Raw genomic sequence first — 13,278 nt, 5'->3', positions numbered from 1 at the left:
AGGGTGCATGTGTCTGTGCATCTAAATGCCCGTGTTTCTACAGCTATTACCTTTACCTGTGTCTGTATGTGCGCGTGCGCAAAGGGGTGTCTGTGTGTCTCTACGTTGTTGTCAGCCTCTGGTGTCTGCTTTTTCTCCTCAGTGTGTGTGTGTGTAACGTCTGTGCTCGGTTGTCACTGTGAGGACAATGACTGTGGCGAGGACTGGAACACAGGGTGATCTGCCCCTCTGCGCTCTCATTGGTGTCTGACGGTGGGAGTGAGAGTGCCTGGGGATGCACCGGGAGGGAGCCCTGCTAGGGTGTGAGTGAGGAATCTTTTGTACGAGTCCCAGAAAAGTCTGCTCCCTCTTTCCCCTTGGGCCCTGAACTGCCAAAGTCCCTTCCAGCACTCAGTATTGACGTTGTTGGGGGCTGAGCTCCTCTACCGCACCTCCCAGAAAAATAAGACTCATACTCAGGTGGCGGCTTCGCGTCAACAGCTGTCAGGTCTTGGTGCCGGCTGAGGGCTTCTCCACACCCTCTACTAACCCCCCGACTCTTCATTCACATGTGAAGAGGGGCATAGAGGGAGCAGAGGGCCCGACCGTTCAAAAAGGAGTGGGCTCTAGTTCTACTGATTAAGAAGTCCTGGAGTCCGAGTTTCTTTTCAAGTATCCACTCCCTCCCAGAAATGAATATGCTCACTGGAGATCGAGATCCCTGTCTTGGCCTCCCTAATCCTCCTGGAAACTCCAAACTGGGTAGCAGAAAGGCCAGGACCGGGGCTGGCAAATGAAACAGAAGAGGGAGAGGCGCGCAGGGCGCGGGTAGTTCAGGAGCGGGTAGCACAGCTCCAACCTCCCACGGGTCGCGCGCTCCAAGCCCAAGCGGGGCGGGGCCTAGCGGGAGCGCGCTAAGGGCGGGGCTTCGGGAGCGCGCCCGGGAGGGCGGAGGGAAGGGCTGGGGGCGTGGCCTAAGGCTCGGGGGGCCGGCGACGGAGGCAGCAGGGAGCTGGGAAGCGAGAAGCCGGGAGCTCGGGGCTCAGTCGGGGGGCGGCGGCGGCGGCGGCGGCGGCGGCTCCTCCGGGGATGGCGGCGGCTCCGCTGCTGCTGCTGCTGCTGCTGCTCGTGCCGGTGCCGCTGCTGCCGCTGCTGGCCCAGGGGCCCGGGGGGGCGCTGGGAAACCGGCACACGGTGTACTGGAACAGCTCCAACCAGCAGTGAGTCGGGGGCGCCCAGGGAGCTCGAGCATCCCGCGTCAGTTGAAGGGGGAGCTGGTGGGCCCGGGAAGTCCTGGGGGAACCTGGGATGGGGATCCTGAAAGAGCACAGCTGGGTGCTGGGAGGCAAGGGAGAGGGGGACACTCCATAGGCGTCTGTGACACTGGGGTGGGGGGGTGTCTGAAAGAGGCTGTTGAGGTATAGTAAGGAGGCCTTGGCCGTTCGGAGGAGGCTACTCAGGGACCCCCCACCTTGGCTTTTCTCCACACTGCGTACCCCCATTGCACAGTGCCCCCATCTTCACCCCCTTCGGCGGGCTGGGGTTCGGGAGTACCGGTGTGCTGGGGTAGGCCGCCGGTACTTGGGGAGAGGGGGCAGGGATGACCTGTTTTCAGTGGTGAGGGTTTCAAGAGGCTCTGTCTTGGACTCCTGCTCTCGAAAGCGGGTTTGGCCCTGGCTGGGTAGCTCAGTTGGTTAGAGCGTCATTCCCATACGACAAGGTTGTGGGTTCGATCCCTGGTCAGGGCACATACAAGAAGCAACCAACGAATATATAAATAAGTGGAACAAATCTCTCTCTCTCTCTCTCTATCAATACATACGTTTTTTTTTAAAAAAGTGGGGTTCAGAGCTGAGGCAGGGAGTCCCATTGAGCACCTCCTCAGAATGAAGGCCAAGGTGTTGCCCTGGTTGTGTGGATGAGCCCGGCTGGGGTGAGCTGGAGCTGGGTCGCCGCGTCAGGGGGCCCTGAGGGTGCTGCTCGGTGAGAATGGGGACGCGGGGTACTGTGAAAGGGAAGGAAGCAGGGAGATGTCGGCCTGTCACACAGGCGCGCGCGCGCACACACCCGGGCTGGGGACGGTGTGTGGCTCTAAGTGTGAGCGGGCGTGCGCGGCTGTCAGGGTGCGTGTTTGTCTGGGTGTGTGATTTGTGTGTCTGCGTTGGCGATCGTCTGAGAATGGGAGCGAGGACGGGTCGGGGAGGGGGCTGCGGTAGTTGTCCGTGTGGCCCGCCGCGTCTGGGCTCGGGTGGCTGTCGGCGCCGCCGCGGTCTGGGCGGGTGTCAGGGCGGCCCTGTGGTTTCCCGGGTGTGTAGCGCGGCGGCCGGGTGCCGGCTGCAGAGCCAGGTTCTCATTCTGCCCAGTCCTTGCTGCCCTTGTCTTCTCCCCGGCGAGCCGCCGTGTGGATCACCTCGGCCGTCTCTGTGTGTCTGTGTGTTGGGGGAGATCCCTGGGGATGCGGGGGTCACTGTCACACCTGCCAAGGCGGCGGCGGCCGCACTGCCTCTGGCTCCCCACCCGGGAGGCGATTCGGGAGCAATGGCGAGGCCCCAGGGGAGGGGCTCGGGAAGCCCGGCGGCTGCGACCCCCAACCTCCCGGGGGAGGGGCTGCCGCTCGCCGCTCAGCTCTTTGTTGTTTGGGGCTCCGCGCCTCCCCCTCTCTCCCTCCTCGCGCCCGGAGTGTCAGACTGGGGGTGGGGATGAGCCAACGACGTCCCCCTCTCGCTTCCCATGGAAACCTCTGGGTGGGGATGCGGCCCCTCCTCCCCGGAGTGGGACTCGGAGAACTCCGGGGGTGCTAGGAGCTGACTCCCCTCCTCTATCTAGCTCGTCCCCCTCCCCCAGACTCACACGTCCGCCCCCTGCCCCGCTAGAGTCTGACCGGGAGTGGAGAGCGCAGGTGAGGGGGCAGGGTGCCCTACCACCCTTGGGGCACCTCGGGGTTCTCAGTGGAAGCCGGAGCCAGAGGGAAGCGGGAATCGCTGGAGGGGTGGGGGTGGGAGGATGTTGTTGATCAGGTTCCCTTCCCCCGCAAACACCTGGGCGCAGGTGAAAGCCCGGGGAGGAGATGGGGAAAGCCTCCTTTCAGTCCTTCCCCCTCCCCTCCAGTCTGGACCGGCAGAGGTGGGAGGGGGTGCGCACCGGGCCGGGAGGCCGCCGCCGCCCCCGCCTCGCATCCTCGGCCTTTGTTGCCGCTGCGCCCGGGCTCCCCGGCTCCCTCACTGCGGCAGCCGCGGCCCCATAAATCGTGAGAGCGACGTGCTCCGTAGCCGGGAGTGGAGAGGGCCAGGGAGCTGGGGGCGGGGCCGGGCCGTGCCACAGGCTCCCGCGCCCCTTTCCCCAGTCACGTGAGCTGGACTACTGGCTCCCACCCCCAGTCACGTGCGGAGGGTCTCTGCCCCTTGGGGTCACGTGGAGAGGGTCTTGGGACCCCCCTCTTGGGGGTCACGTGGGAGGGTGCCGGTGGGACACGTGCGGAGGCCTTCTTTGACAGACCTGGGGGTGTGCCCTCCTCGAGGTTGGGATCTCGCCCCCTGCCCCCACTCAGCCCCTCCGTTTGGTCCCCTGGATCAGGCGAGACCTGTTCCTAGCATAGCCCAGAAATTGGGGCTGGAAGGACTGTACTGGAAAGAAGCATTAGCGCGTGAGGTGGGGGCTCAGGTCTCCGGAGTCGGGAATTTAAGTGGGAGTGGGAGGCCGATGGCCAGATCCGTGCGTCGGCCTGCGCTTCATTTCCGTAGCGCACTGAGCCGAGGTGCTGGTGTCCGCCCGACTCCAGAAGCCTCGGGAACACCTTTCTCTAGCTGTCTCTCTCCCTGGCTCTTTATCTCTGAAATGTTTCAGTTCTGATCTGTTTTTCATTCATACATTCATTAACAAATACTTATTGAGGCTCTACTACGTCCACGTTGGTCTCTCTCTTTTCTCCTTGTCACCAAGCATATACCTTGCGCCCCTTCCTTGCCCCTGGCCACCTCCTTCGCGTCTCGCTGTCTCCATCTCCCCCGTGTGTGTGCCTCCCTGGACCGGCCTCTACATCTCTCCCTTTCCCCAAGTCTCTCGGTTTTCACTCCCTTCCTTTTTCCTCTCGGCTTCTGGATCTCTCTTTCTCGGAGCCTCACTCCCTCTCCCGGACATCGCGGTGGACCCGGGCTCTGCTCGTCTCCCCTCTCGGTGTGCGTGTCGCTCCCACTCGGTTTCTGTGTGTCTCGCTTTCGGTGGGGCTCTCGCGCTTCTCCGCCGCTGCAGATCAATAAACCTTCGCCGCCGCCGCTGTCGCAGGGAGGAGGGGCGGGATGTGGGGTGCGCTAATTCTTTCCCACCCGACGCCAGCAAGTGAAGCTTGGGGCCCAGTTCCCGGTACTGCCGGACTGTCGGGGCGGGATGCCGAGGCCCGGCGAGCCGGGGTGCGGGGGTGTCGGTGTGCACTAGCTGCCCCGTGAGCATTCCCGCCACCCAACCACCCCCAGCCCGGAGCGGGGACCCCACGCCTTGCACACATGGTCGAGCCTCGCCTGCAGGAGCGAGCGGCCTCGGGAGCGCGCGCTGTAGGGGAGGAGATCGGCCGGTGTCTTCACATCCCTCCTCCACTTCCTTAGCTCTGCATTTCCACGTCCAGGGGTGGTGGCAGGGATTTAACAAAAACCAGGGCCCCTTAGCATCCTCTCCCTACTCCCTAGTCGTTCTGACACCCTGTTTACCTGCTCCTGCTTGCCCCGGGGGTGGGGGCGGAGAGGTTTGCGTCTTCTTGCTCTCCTCGCCGCCCACCCACCAGGCTCTAGCAGACAGAGCACCGAAGGAGCGGAAGATAAGGGTGGGAATGCACACCGAAGGCGAAGGCAGTGAGAGCCAGGAGAGACGAAGGAACGGAGTCAGGGGCCACCCCCTACAGGTGGTGTGAGGGGGCACTTGCTTTTCTTTGAGAGAGGTGGGAGTCTGGTAGGGGATGATGTGAGGAGGAACAGAGAACCGTTTGAAGGGGCAGGTACAACCTAGTCCCCAGATCGCAGCTCACCCTACCCCCTGCTGAGGGTGTGGCTTTAAGGTGGGGAGGTACCGCCCTGGAGGAGGGGTTCGCAGTGAGCTTCACCCGGGCCTAGCGTCACCTCCCTCTTCACTGTCAAGACTGGAAGGATGACGGATGTAATGAAAGTACCCAAGCCAAGCACACACCTCAGGACTTCTAGCAGTGTGGCTGGGGATTCCTGGCATCCGGTCCACCAGATTCCAGCTGGGCACAGCTATTTATTCCATAGGCAGGACTTTTTCTCCCATGTGCCCAGCTTTGGGGGTATTTCAGGGGCTTTTCCAGCCACCCAGCCCCAGGATAATAAGAGATGGCTTCTCTTCACTTGTGGTCACCCAGCCACCTTTATATAAGGCTAGTCCCCATCCCGCTGGGGAAACTAAGTTACCTGTAGGAATAGCTCCGGCTTTGGCTTACTCCCTGCTGGCATGAGATGTGTTGTAAGAGGGACTGGGCAGTGCCCCCAGGGAGGGGCCATTTCAGAGCAGGGCTGGGAACCTGGGTGATGCTCAAGGACGGAGGCCTCAGTGTGGCCGTGCAGCTGTTCCAGGTCTGGCCTCCTACCACTGGTGGCCTCCTTCTCAAACCCTGTGGGGGCAGGAACAGTAAAGTTTGAGTTTGGGGATAGAAAGGCAAACCTGGGGTGGCACCTGGGGTTAGGTCTGGTCTAACCCGTTTTCCTGCTCCCAGTGCCCCAGGCCGAGGCTCCTGCCCACTGAGTACCAGAGCCAGGGAGTGGCCTGAATGACCCATCACTCCCGTGGGAACCGAGTGGGGCTAGTAGCATTCCTGATGACTCAAGGAAGCTGTGCCCATTCTCACCGAGGTGCCCAAGCACCAGCACTGTCTTCTCTGCCTTGCAGCCAGGCTTGGAAGGGAATGTTTGGGGAAAGGGCGGCACAGGCAAGGCCAAAGAAATCGGGGGAGGTGAGGAGGGACCCTCAAGGCCCCACCCCATGCAGAAGCCTCCAAACTATTTTTTATGTAGATCTGATTACTGGTTGTGGAACTGGAGGATGCCTGGTGGCAATGGGGAGCCAGTGCCTCCCCTCAGGCACCCCAATGGTTTGATATTTTGCCAAGTATCCCATGCTGTCCTGTGTCCACCACTCTTTCTCTCGCTGCCAAGAATTGTGCATTCCTAACAGAAGGAAATGAGGAGAAACTCCCACCTCGCTCTCTGAGTTTCCTTCTCCACCCAGATGTTCCTCTCATCCCCGTATCATTCAGCACCACCGTGCACAGTGGTACCACCATCACAGTGCTTTGGTGATGACTAGTAAGGTGGCGATTACAAGAGACCCAGCATCTGCTTCTCTGTTCCATAGGAGATTCGGGGAAGTAAGAGGCACAGCCATTTTGTCTGGGCACTATGCCCACTGCTCCTCCTAGCATCATTAATGGGCAGTGGTGCCCAGGTTGAAGAGGGAGGTGTGTAGGTACAGAAGTTTTGGCTGGTTGGCCATGTGGAGCCTTGATAGTGGGTCCCTTAGCTCCCTATAATATGGTGTGTCACGTTGGAGACCTAATAGCTCAGGCCTCGGCATGGAGGTCAGTGGGACTCAAGACACAGAGACCAGTGATTCTGTAGAGGGAGCATGTGCCAGTGTGAGGGGTGGGTGGGTGGGTGCAGGGGAGCAGAGACAAAGCTTGAGATTGCAGAGGTCAACGGACACTGGCATGCAAGCCCAGCACACGCACAACTGAACGTTTCCGAGTTTGCCCTCTATGAGTGGACAGTGGACATATTTGTGTGTGTGCCCTACAACTATGCATGTATATGCATGAAGCCCCCATACATGCTTGTTGAGGGCAAGTCCTGTTAGACTGGGCTTGGGGTTGGACTGGCAACCGCAGGAAAGCATGCAGGGAGAGGCTATGGAGGCTACTTATCTATCCTAAGTGATCCCTTCCACTTTCACTCGTTCCTTCCCTGCCTCAATCCGCCCGCCCCACTGGTGAATTATGGGGGATGGACGGAGGAAATCCGGGCCTGGGTCTAGGAGTTGCACAGGCCTGCGCCGTTTCTGTGGTAACCACAGCGTGCGTTCCCTACTTCCCTCCACCTTTCTCTCCGCCTCTTTTCCTGGGACGCCGGCTGGGCTACCCTGCGCCTTTGCTGCCCTCTGGTGGCCACCAGGAGGACAGAACGTGGAACTCTCCGGAAGTCTAGCTCAGGGACTGGGCGGCACTAGGGTCGTGGGGACTGACGGGGACGGAGAGGAGAGAATGCTCGAAGAGCCGGGAAGCTCGAGGACCCTGGGGAAGGTGTGCAGAGCGGTGAGGTGGAGAGCCGGTTGGCGTGGGGGCTTCTCTGTGACCCGCTGTTCGTCCCCGCAGCCTGCGGCGAGAGGGCTACACGGTGCAGGTGAACGTGAACGACTATCTGGATATTTACTGCCCTCACTACAACAGTTCGGGGCCCGGCGGCGGGGCGGAGCAGTACGTGCTGTACATGGTGAGCCGCGCCGGCTACCACGCCTGCAACGCCAGCCAGGGCTTCAAGCGCTGGGAGTGCAACCGACCGCACGCGCCCCACAGCCCCATCAAGTTCTCGGAAAAGTTCCAGCGCTATAGCGCCTTCTCGCTGGGCTACGAGTTTCACGCCGGCCACGAGTACTACTACATCTGTGAGTGGCAGCCAGGGGCTGGGGCCCCCAGGGTCCGAGGGGGGGCCGACAGGCAGTCACCAAGGCTCAACAGGAGTGATATTCCATACCGGGTATGGGGACCTCGGACCTCGGGATTTCAGCTCAGGCAGGGTCGCGAGGCTGAGGGAGGTGTTTGGTGACAGTCCTAAGTTTGGGTCGCAGTCACCTTATGCGGGACCTCAGGGGTCCGGGTGTCTTGAGGTCTGGGACCGAAGGGGCTTCAGGGGCTGACGGCAGAACCTCGTGACCAGTGTCCAAAAGTTGGGGAAGCTAGAGAAGGAGACTGCCCGGGAGGGGGCAGTTAGGGATGGATGGGTGAGGAGAGTTTTTGAGTGAGGGCTAGGGGTGCAAACCCTGAGAGAGCCACTCAGGCCCCGTCTCCTCCCCAGCCACGCCCACCCACAACCTGCACTGGAAGTGTCTGAGGATGAAGGTGTTCGTCTGCTGCGCCTCCAGTGAGTATAACCGGCTCCCAGCACAGACCTCATCCTTGGCTCCCCTGCTTTGGGGCTCCCCTGGCTTCCCCGGGGTGAGGGCGGAGGGCACAGGAGAGGAGGACTCGCTCCCCAGCTGTAGCAGGGGGAGGGGATCCTGGCCCTGACTCTCCCCTCCTCTCTCCCCACCCGCACCTCACCCCGCAGCATCGCACTCCGGGGAGAAGCCGGTCCCCACTCTCCCCCAGTTCACCATGGGCCCCAATGTGAAGATCAACGTACTGGGTGAGTGCGCAGCGCCCTCTAGTGGCCACTGCTGGAACCGCAGTCCCCTCCCCGGTGCCTGTTCACCTTGCATGCCTTTCCCCTGGGTACACCGATCTCTCCTACCCACGTGGGTGGTCACGTCCCCAGCTCCCTTGCTGCTGCTGCTGCTGCTGCTGCTGCCGCCGCCGCGTGCCCCCGCCACGGCGCGCAGCCCAGCCCTCACCAGTCGGTCTCTTCATCTATCCACAGAAGACTTTGCGGGAGAGAACCCCCAGGTGCCCAAGCTTGAGAAGAGCATCAGCGGGACCAGCCCTAAGCGGGAACACCTGCCCCTGGCGGTGGGCATCGCCTTCTTCCTTATGACACTCTTGGCCTCCTAGCTCTGTGCCCTCCCTTGACTGGGGGGAGAGATGGACGGGGCTGGGCCCCACTAGGGAGACTTTGGGCTCTCCATGGGAAGCCTAGCCCAGCAGCCTAGACCCCTCCTCCCATGGCTGGAAGTGGGGTCTGCATACATCTGTGTCCGCCCCTTTTGCTCCTCCCTCTACGTAGGGCACTGTACTGGACTAGGCACAGGGACAGCCACGGGTCCCAGTGGCCTTGAGGTTCCGGTAATGTTTGGTACCAAACTGGGGGGCCATAAAAGGCAGTGCTCAGGACTCCCTGCCCCCAGGTACCTTTCTCTGTCCCCTGGTGCCCTCCTCTTTTGTCCCTCCGGAGAAAAACAAATATGCCCAAGAGAGCAAATTGAAGCGTAGGAGACACCCCATCCCTCTCTCCCAGGGGCAGAACATGGGGAGGGGACTAGATGGGCGAGGGGATGGCATCACCTGCTACCCCTTCCCCTGTTTACAGCAATAAGCACGTCCTCCTTCCCCCATCCCCACTCCCAGGATTGTGGTTTGGATTGAATCCAAGTTTACAAGTTAGACACCCCTGGGGTGGAGGCGGGCAGTGGAAAAGGGTGACAGGGGTGGGCATTGGGGTGCCAGGCAGGCATGTACAGACTCTATATCTCTATATATAATGTACAGATGGACGGAGTCCCGCCCCCTCCTTAACCCCCTGACCTTCCTTGACTTCCCCTTCCAACTTCAGACCCCTTCCCCACTAGGCTAGGCCCCCCACTGGGGGGCCCCCTGATCCCTTTTTTGTCTTCTGTGAAGACAAGACCTATGCAACGCACAGACACTTTTGGAGACCGTGAGACAACAACGCCCCTCCCCTCCAGCCCTGAGCCAGGACCCAGCTCCCAGGACCTTCCCTGCTCACCCTCTGTGGTCCCCACCCATCCTCCTGGGCCTTTTTCAAGTGCTTTGGCTGTGACTTTCATACTCTGCTCTTAGTCTAAAAAAAAAATAAATAAACGAGATAAAAATACCTGAATGTGTGTGATTTCCAGGGGCCATAAACCTTCTGTACAGTAGTTTGACCCCCCCCCAAGTCACAGGGCCTGTGTGGGGGAGGGGTTCTAGGGCCAGGGAAAACTGAACACCTTGTTCTGTAACTTGTCCACCTTAAGGAGGCAGCTCTGCAGCTTTGTGTGGAAAGAGCAACAGGGCTTCCCAGCTGGGCCTGGATGACTTCGGGCAACGCATTCGACTTCCTGAGCCTCAAGTATCTCACCAGAAAATCTGGGTTGTATTACGTCTCTCTCAGGGTCAGTGTAAGGGTTAAATGGCAGGAGCATAAGGCTCAATCTGGGATGGTTTCCTCCTTCTCCTCCCACTCCAAGTCGTGAACCTAGACAGAAAAGTTTCATCTTTATTTTTACTCACCTGAACTGAGATTTTACGTTCTCATATGTGTTTGGGCAACAAGCCACAATAGTAACCATGCCCGTGACTTCATGACAGACAGAAATCACAGGTGTTTTCAGGCTGCGTCATGGTTTTTGGCGATATATTAAGTGTTTGCTCTTAACACTACTTTGAAATGACTGTAGTTACTAGACCTTTCTTGTTTTTACTGTGTTAATAAAAAACATGTACAGCCCTGGCTGGTGTGGCTCAGTGGATTGAGTGCTGGCCTGCGAACCAAAGGGTCGCCGGTTCGATTCCCAGTAGGGGCACATGCCCAGGTTGTGGGCTAGGTCCCCAGTAGGGGGGCATATGAGAGGCAACCACACATTGATGTTTCTCTCCCTCTCTTTCTTCCTCTCTTCCCCTCTCTCTAAAAATAAATAAATAAATAAAGTCTTTTTAAAAAATTATGAGCTTATTTGAGGGTAGCGACCGTGTTCTTTGTAGCCCCAATACACAGGACAGAGCCTAGCACTCAGCAGGTGCTCAGTCCACGTTGACTGACTCCACAGTTGATTGAATGAATGAGCTAAGGTCTCGCCTCAGGGTAGGGAGCCTGAGACTCGTGCACTGGCTGTCCCTGGTTCTTTCCCCACCTGTCCTCCCACCCCCACTCCTCCACGCTCTGCCAGTGGGAAGTCTACGCACCCTCCAGGGTACAGCTGAAATTTCATTTCCCATGAGTTCGGGGGGGGGGGGGGGAGACACAGTCCCTGCTGCCCAGGAAGTCCCACAATGCTGCTGGCAAGAGCCACAGAAGCACCCAGGAGGGACACTCACACAGAACACAGCCTACCCACACAGCACCAATTAGAGAGCCTGGCTGAGATGGAGTCCAAGGGTGCACAGCTTGGCAATGAAAAGAGGCTCCCCCTCCCTGGGCCAGCTGGGCAAGTGAAGGCTGGGCAGATTTTGGTTCCCATCAGCATGCCCCATGAAGTGCCCACCTTCACAGCCCTGACCTCACGCAGCCTGGGCAGGGCTGCAGCTCCTCAGAAGAAGCCTGGACTTCTTCCCCCTTTTGCTTCTATCTGCTCACTCCCCTGACGAATGCACAGTGCTGTAGTATGTGCGGCCCCAGCACCAGCAAACTCCCAGCTCTTTGGCCATAATATTTTAAACACATAAAATAAAATTACAGAGTAAACTAATTTTATCAAAACAGTTATCAAAACATTTACTTTTGTGGCATAATAATGTATATGATATATATATGTATGTGTGTGTATATATACATATACATATATATATATATATATATTTGAGAGAGCAGGGAAGGGTGGGAGAAAGAGGGAGAGAAACATCTGTGTGGTTGCCTCTTGAATGCCCCCTACTGGGGACCCGGCCCACAACCCAGGCATGTGCCCTGACTGGGAATCGAACCAGTTACCTTTCGATTTGCAGGCTGGCACTCAATCCACTGAGCCACACCAGCCAGGGTGACAACTCCTATGAAAATTCTTTACAGCACTCTCCCTCCTGGGAACGTGCCTGCACTTTTCACTTCCCCCACAGGTGGGCATCTCCTAAACTCTAAGGGACCCCATGAGACTTGCAACCAGGGGAGCAATGGGCAGCGGTACCTCCTTCCGGGCTAACCCCCTGATCCTGTCTCCAAGGTCCCCTCTTGTCTGACTTCCCAGTGAGCGAAAGCAGCCCTGCCTCGGCTGACTCCTTTCCTCTAACGTTTGTAGGGAGCCGAGGCAGTGCACTGCTTAGGTTCTCTCCTGTTGCTTCTTCCGTCGTAGGCCCTTCCCTGTCTCACTGACCCCAGCTTTAACAAACATACACTTGAAATAAAAATTCTCTGCAGATTTGGACGTTTCTTATCTCAACACCTACAGGGGCAAGTGATGGCGCTTGAGGGGATGGGGGGCTGTGCTGGAGGACACGCTAGGCTCAGCCTGTTCTCAGCCCTGTGGAGGAGGCCCCAGCCCACCCTCCATCCCAGAATTTCTCTCCCGCCTTCGCCCTTCTCTCCCTCCCTCCTGTTCTAGATACTAAAGGGTTGGGAGTAGACTTGGGCCCAGTCCATACCTGTCTAGCCTAGAGCTACTCAGCCCCAAAGCCTTATATGTTCTCCCTCACCCTCCTTGTTCTATCCAGTTGGCAAACTTGAGGCCTGGGTTGGCCTGGGGGGTCATGGTCATGGGCTGGATGTGATGGTGACGTGGTGGGAGGGGACAGGGATTGGAATGAAGGGACATGAGCTAAGACCGGAGACATGGACTGGGGTGGAGGCACACGGGTGTGGATAAAGGACATGAGCTTGATAGGGAGCATGGGCTGGCACGAAGGACGGGTGGGAAGAGGCGGGGGCGCACAGGCTGGGTAGCTCAGGCCCTGGGTGGCAGATTGGCAAGTGTGGTGCTGACTCGGGGAATAGTCCAGGTGTGCTGGGGCCAGGCCCCCCAGAAACACTTTGGGCGTGGAGCAGGAAGAGCACCTTTAGGCAGAACCCAGGGTTCTACTGGCCTGGGGTCTGACCCAGAGCAGTCTGGCTTCTGACTTGAGCAGGGCAGGGGGTGCAGATAGTGCCCCTCCCCAAAAGGACCAGCCCCGAATTCTTGGCTTTTACCTGGCTTTTACCGCTGCGTCTGGCCCAGGCTAATTACAGGGCTATTGCCAAGCCTGGCTATAAAAGGGTGGATGAACCTGCCCAGGGACCTGGGAGAGCTCTGCTTAAGCAGCCTAGGGTCCCCCAACTGGCCCCTGAGAGACTGGTGTTGGCCAGGGGCACACTTCAATTCACACCCAGTCATATAACCTCACAACCTTTCAACCCCACGCAGTCAATCAAACTCACTGCTGGTTGGGGGAGGGGTGGGGGTCGGGGCGGGGGGGGGGGGGGGAGGCGAGGAGAAGACAACCCTGAAAGGGCCTCAGAAGGGAAGGCAGGGGCTTTGTTTACACAGCTGAAGTGGAAGGGGCCTCACCAGGCCAGAGGGAGCAGCCCAGGCGCCTCAGGCTCACAATCCACCTCCACCCCCCACACTGCAGGCAGGAACGCTGACACACTCTCCCTCCCCACTTCTACACACACTCACACATGCATGTTCGACAAACTTCAAAGCCACACTCACACCCATCACAGGCATCAGGCACACACAGGAATGTCA

General features: G+C 59.0%; 1 protein-coding gene across 2 annotated transcripts; it reads left to right on the top strand.

The window, feature by feature from the left end:
- Positions 1 to 950: 950 nt before the first annotated feature.
- On the top strand, positions 951 to 9,068 carry EFNA3 (ephrin A3). Of its 2 annotated transcripts, XM_024572287.4 has the most exons (5): positions 951 to 1,199; positions 7,346 to 7,635; positions 8,046 to 8,111; positions 8,298 to 8,375; positions 8,607 to 9,068. In XM_024572287.4, the coding sequence occupies exons 1-5, from the start codon at positions 1,069 to 1,071 to the stop codon at positions 8,735 to 8,737; spliced, it is 696 nt and encodes a 231-aa protein (XP_024428055.2). In that variant the 5' UTR covers positions 951 to 1,068; the 3' UTR covers positions 8,738 to 9,068. The 2 variants fall into 2 exon arrangements, with proteins under 2 accessions (XP_024428055.2, XP_053771745.1); XM_053915770.2 differs by lacking the exon at positions 8,298 to 8,375 and having other exon boundaries at positions 971 to 1,199.
- Positions 9,069 to 13,278: the final 4,210 nt, after the last annotated feature.

The sequence above is a fragment of the Desmodus rotundus genome, chromosome 12, assembly GCF_022682495.2.
Source record: "Desmodus rotundus isolate HL8 chromosome 12, HLdesRot8A.1, whole genome shotgun sequence".
NCBI classification, from domain to species: Eukaryota; Metazoa; Chordata; class Mammalia; order Chiroptera; family Phyllostomidae; genus Desmodus; species Desmodus rotundus.
The sequence above is the reverse complement of the archived record's forward strand: the minus strand, read 5'-3'. Positions and strand labels throughout refer to the sequence as shown.

What these genes read in the sequence shown, in the direction of transcription:
- EFNA3 (XM_024572287.4), top strand. Translation starts at nt 1,069, where the DNA reads ATGGCGGCGGCTCCGCTGCTGCTGCTGCTGCTGCTGCTCGTGCCGGTG. An exon ending in TGGAACAGCTCCAACCAGCA is followed by an intron (nt 1,200 to 7,345) that starts GTGAGTCGGGGG and finishes TCGTCCCCGCAG; the next exon opens with CCTGCGGCGAGAGGGCTACA. An exon ending in GTTCGTCTGCTGCGCCTCCA is followed by an intron (nt 8,112 to 8,297) that starts GTGAGTATAACC and finishes CTCACCCCGCAG; the next exon opens with CATCGCACTCCGGGGAGAAG.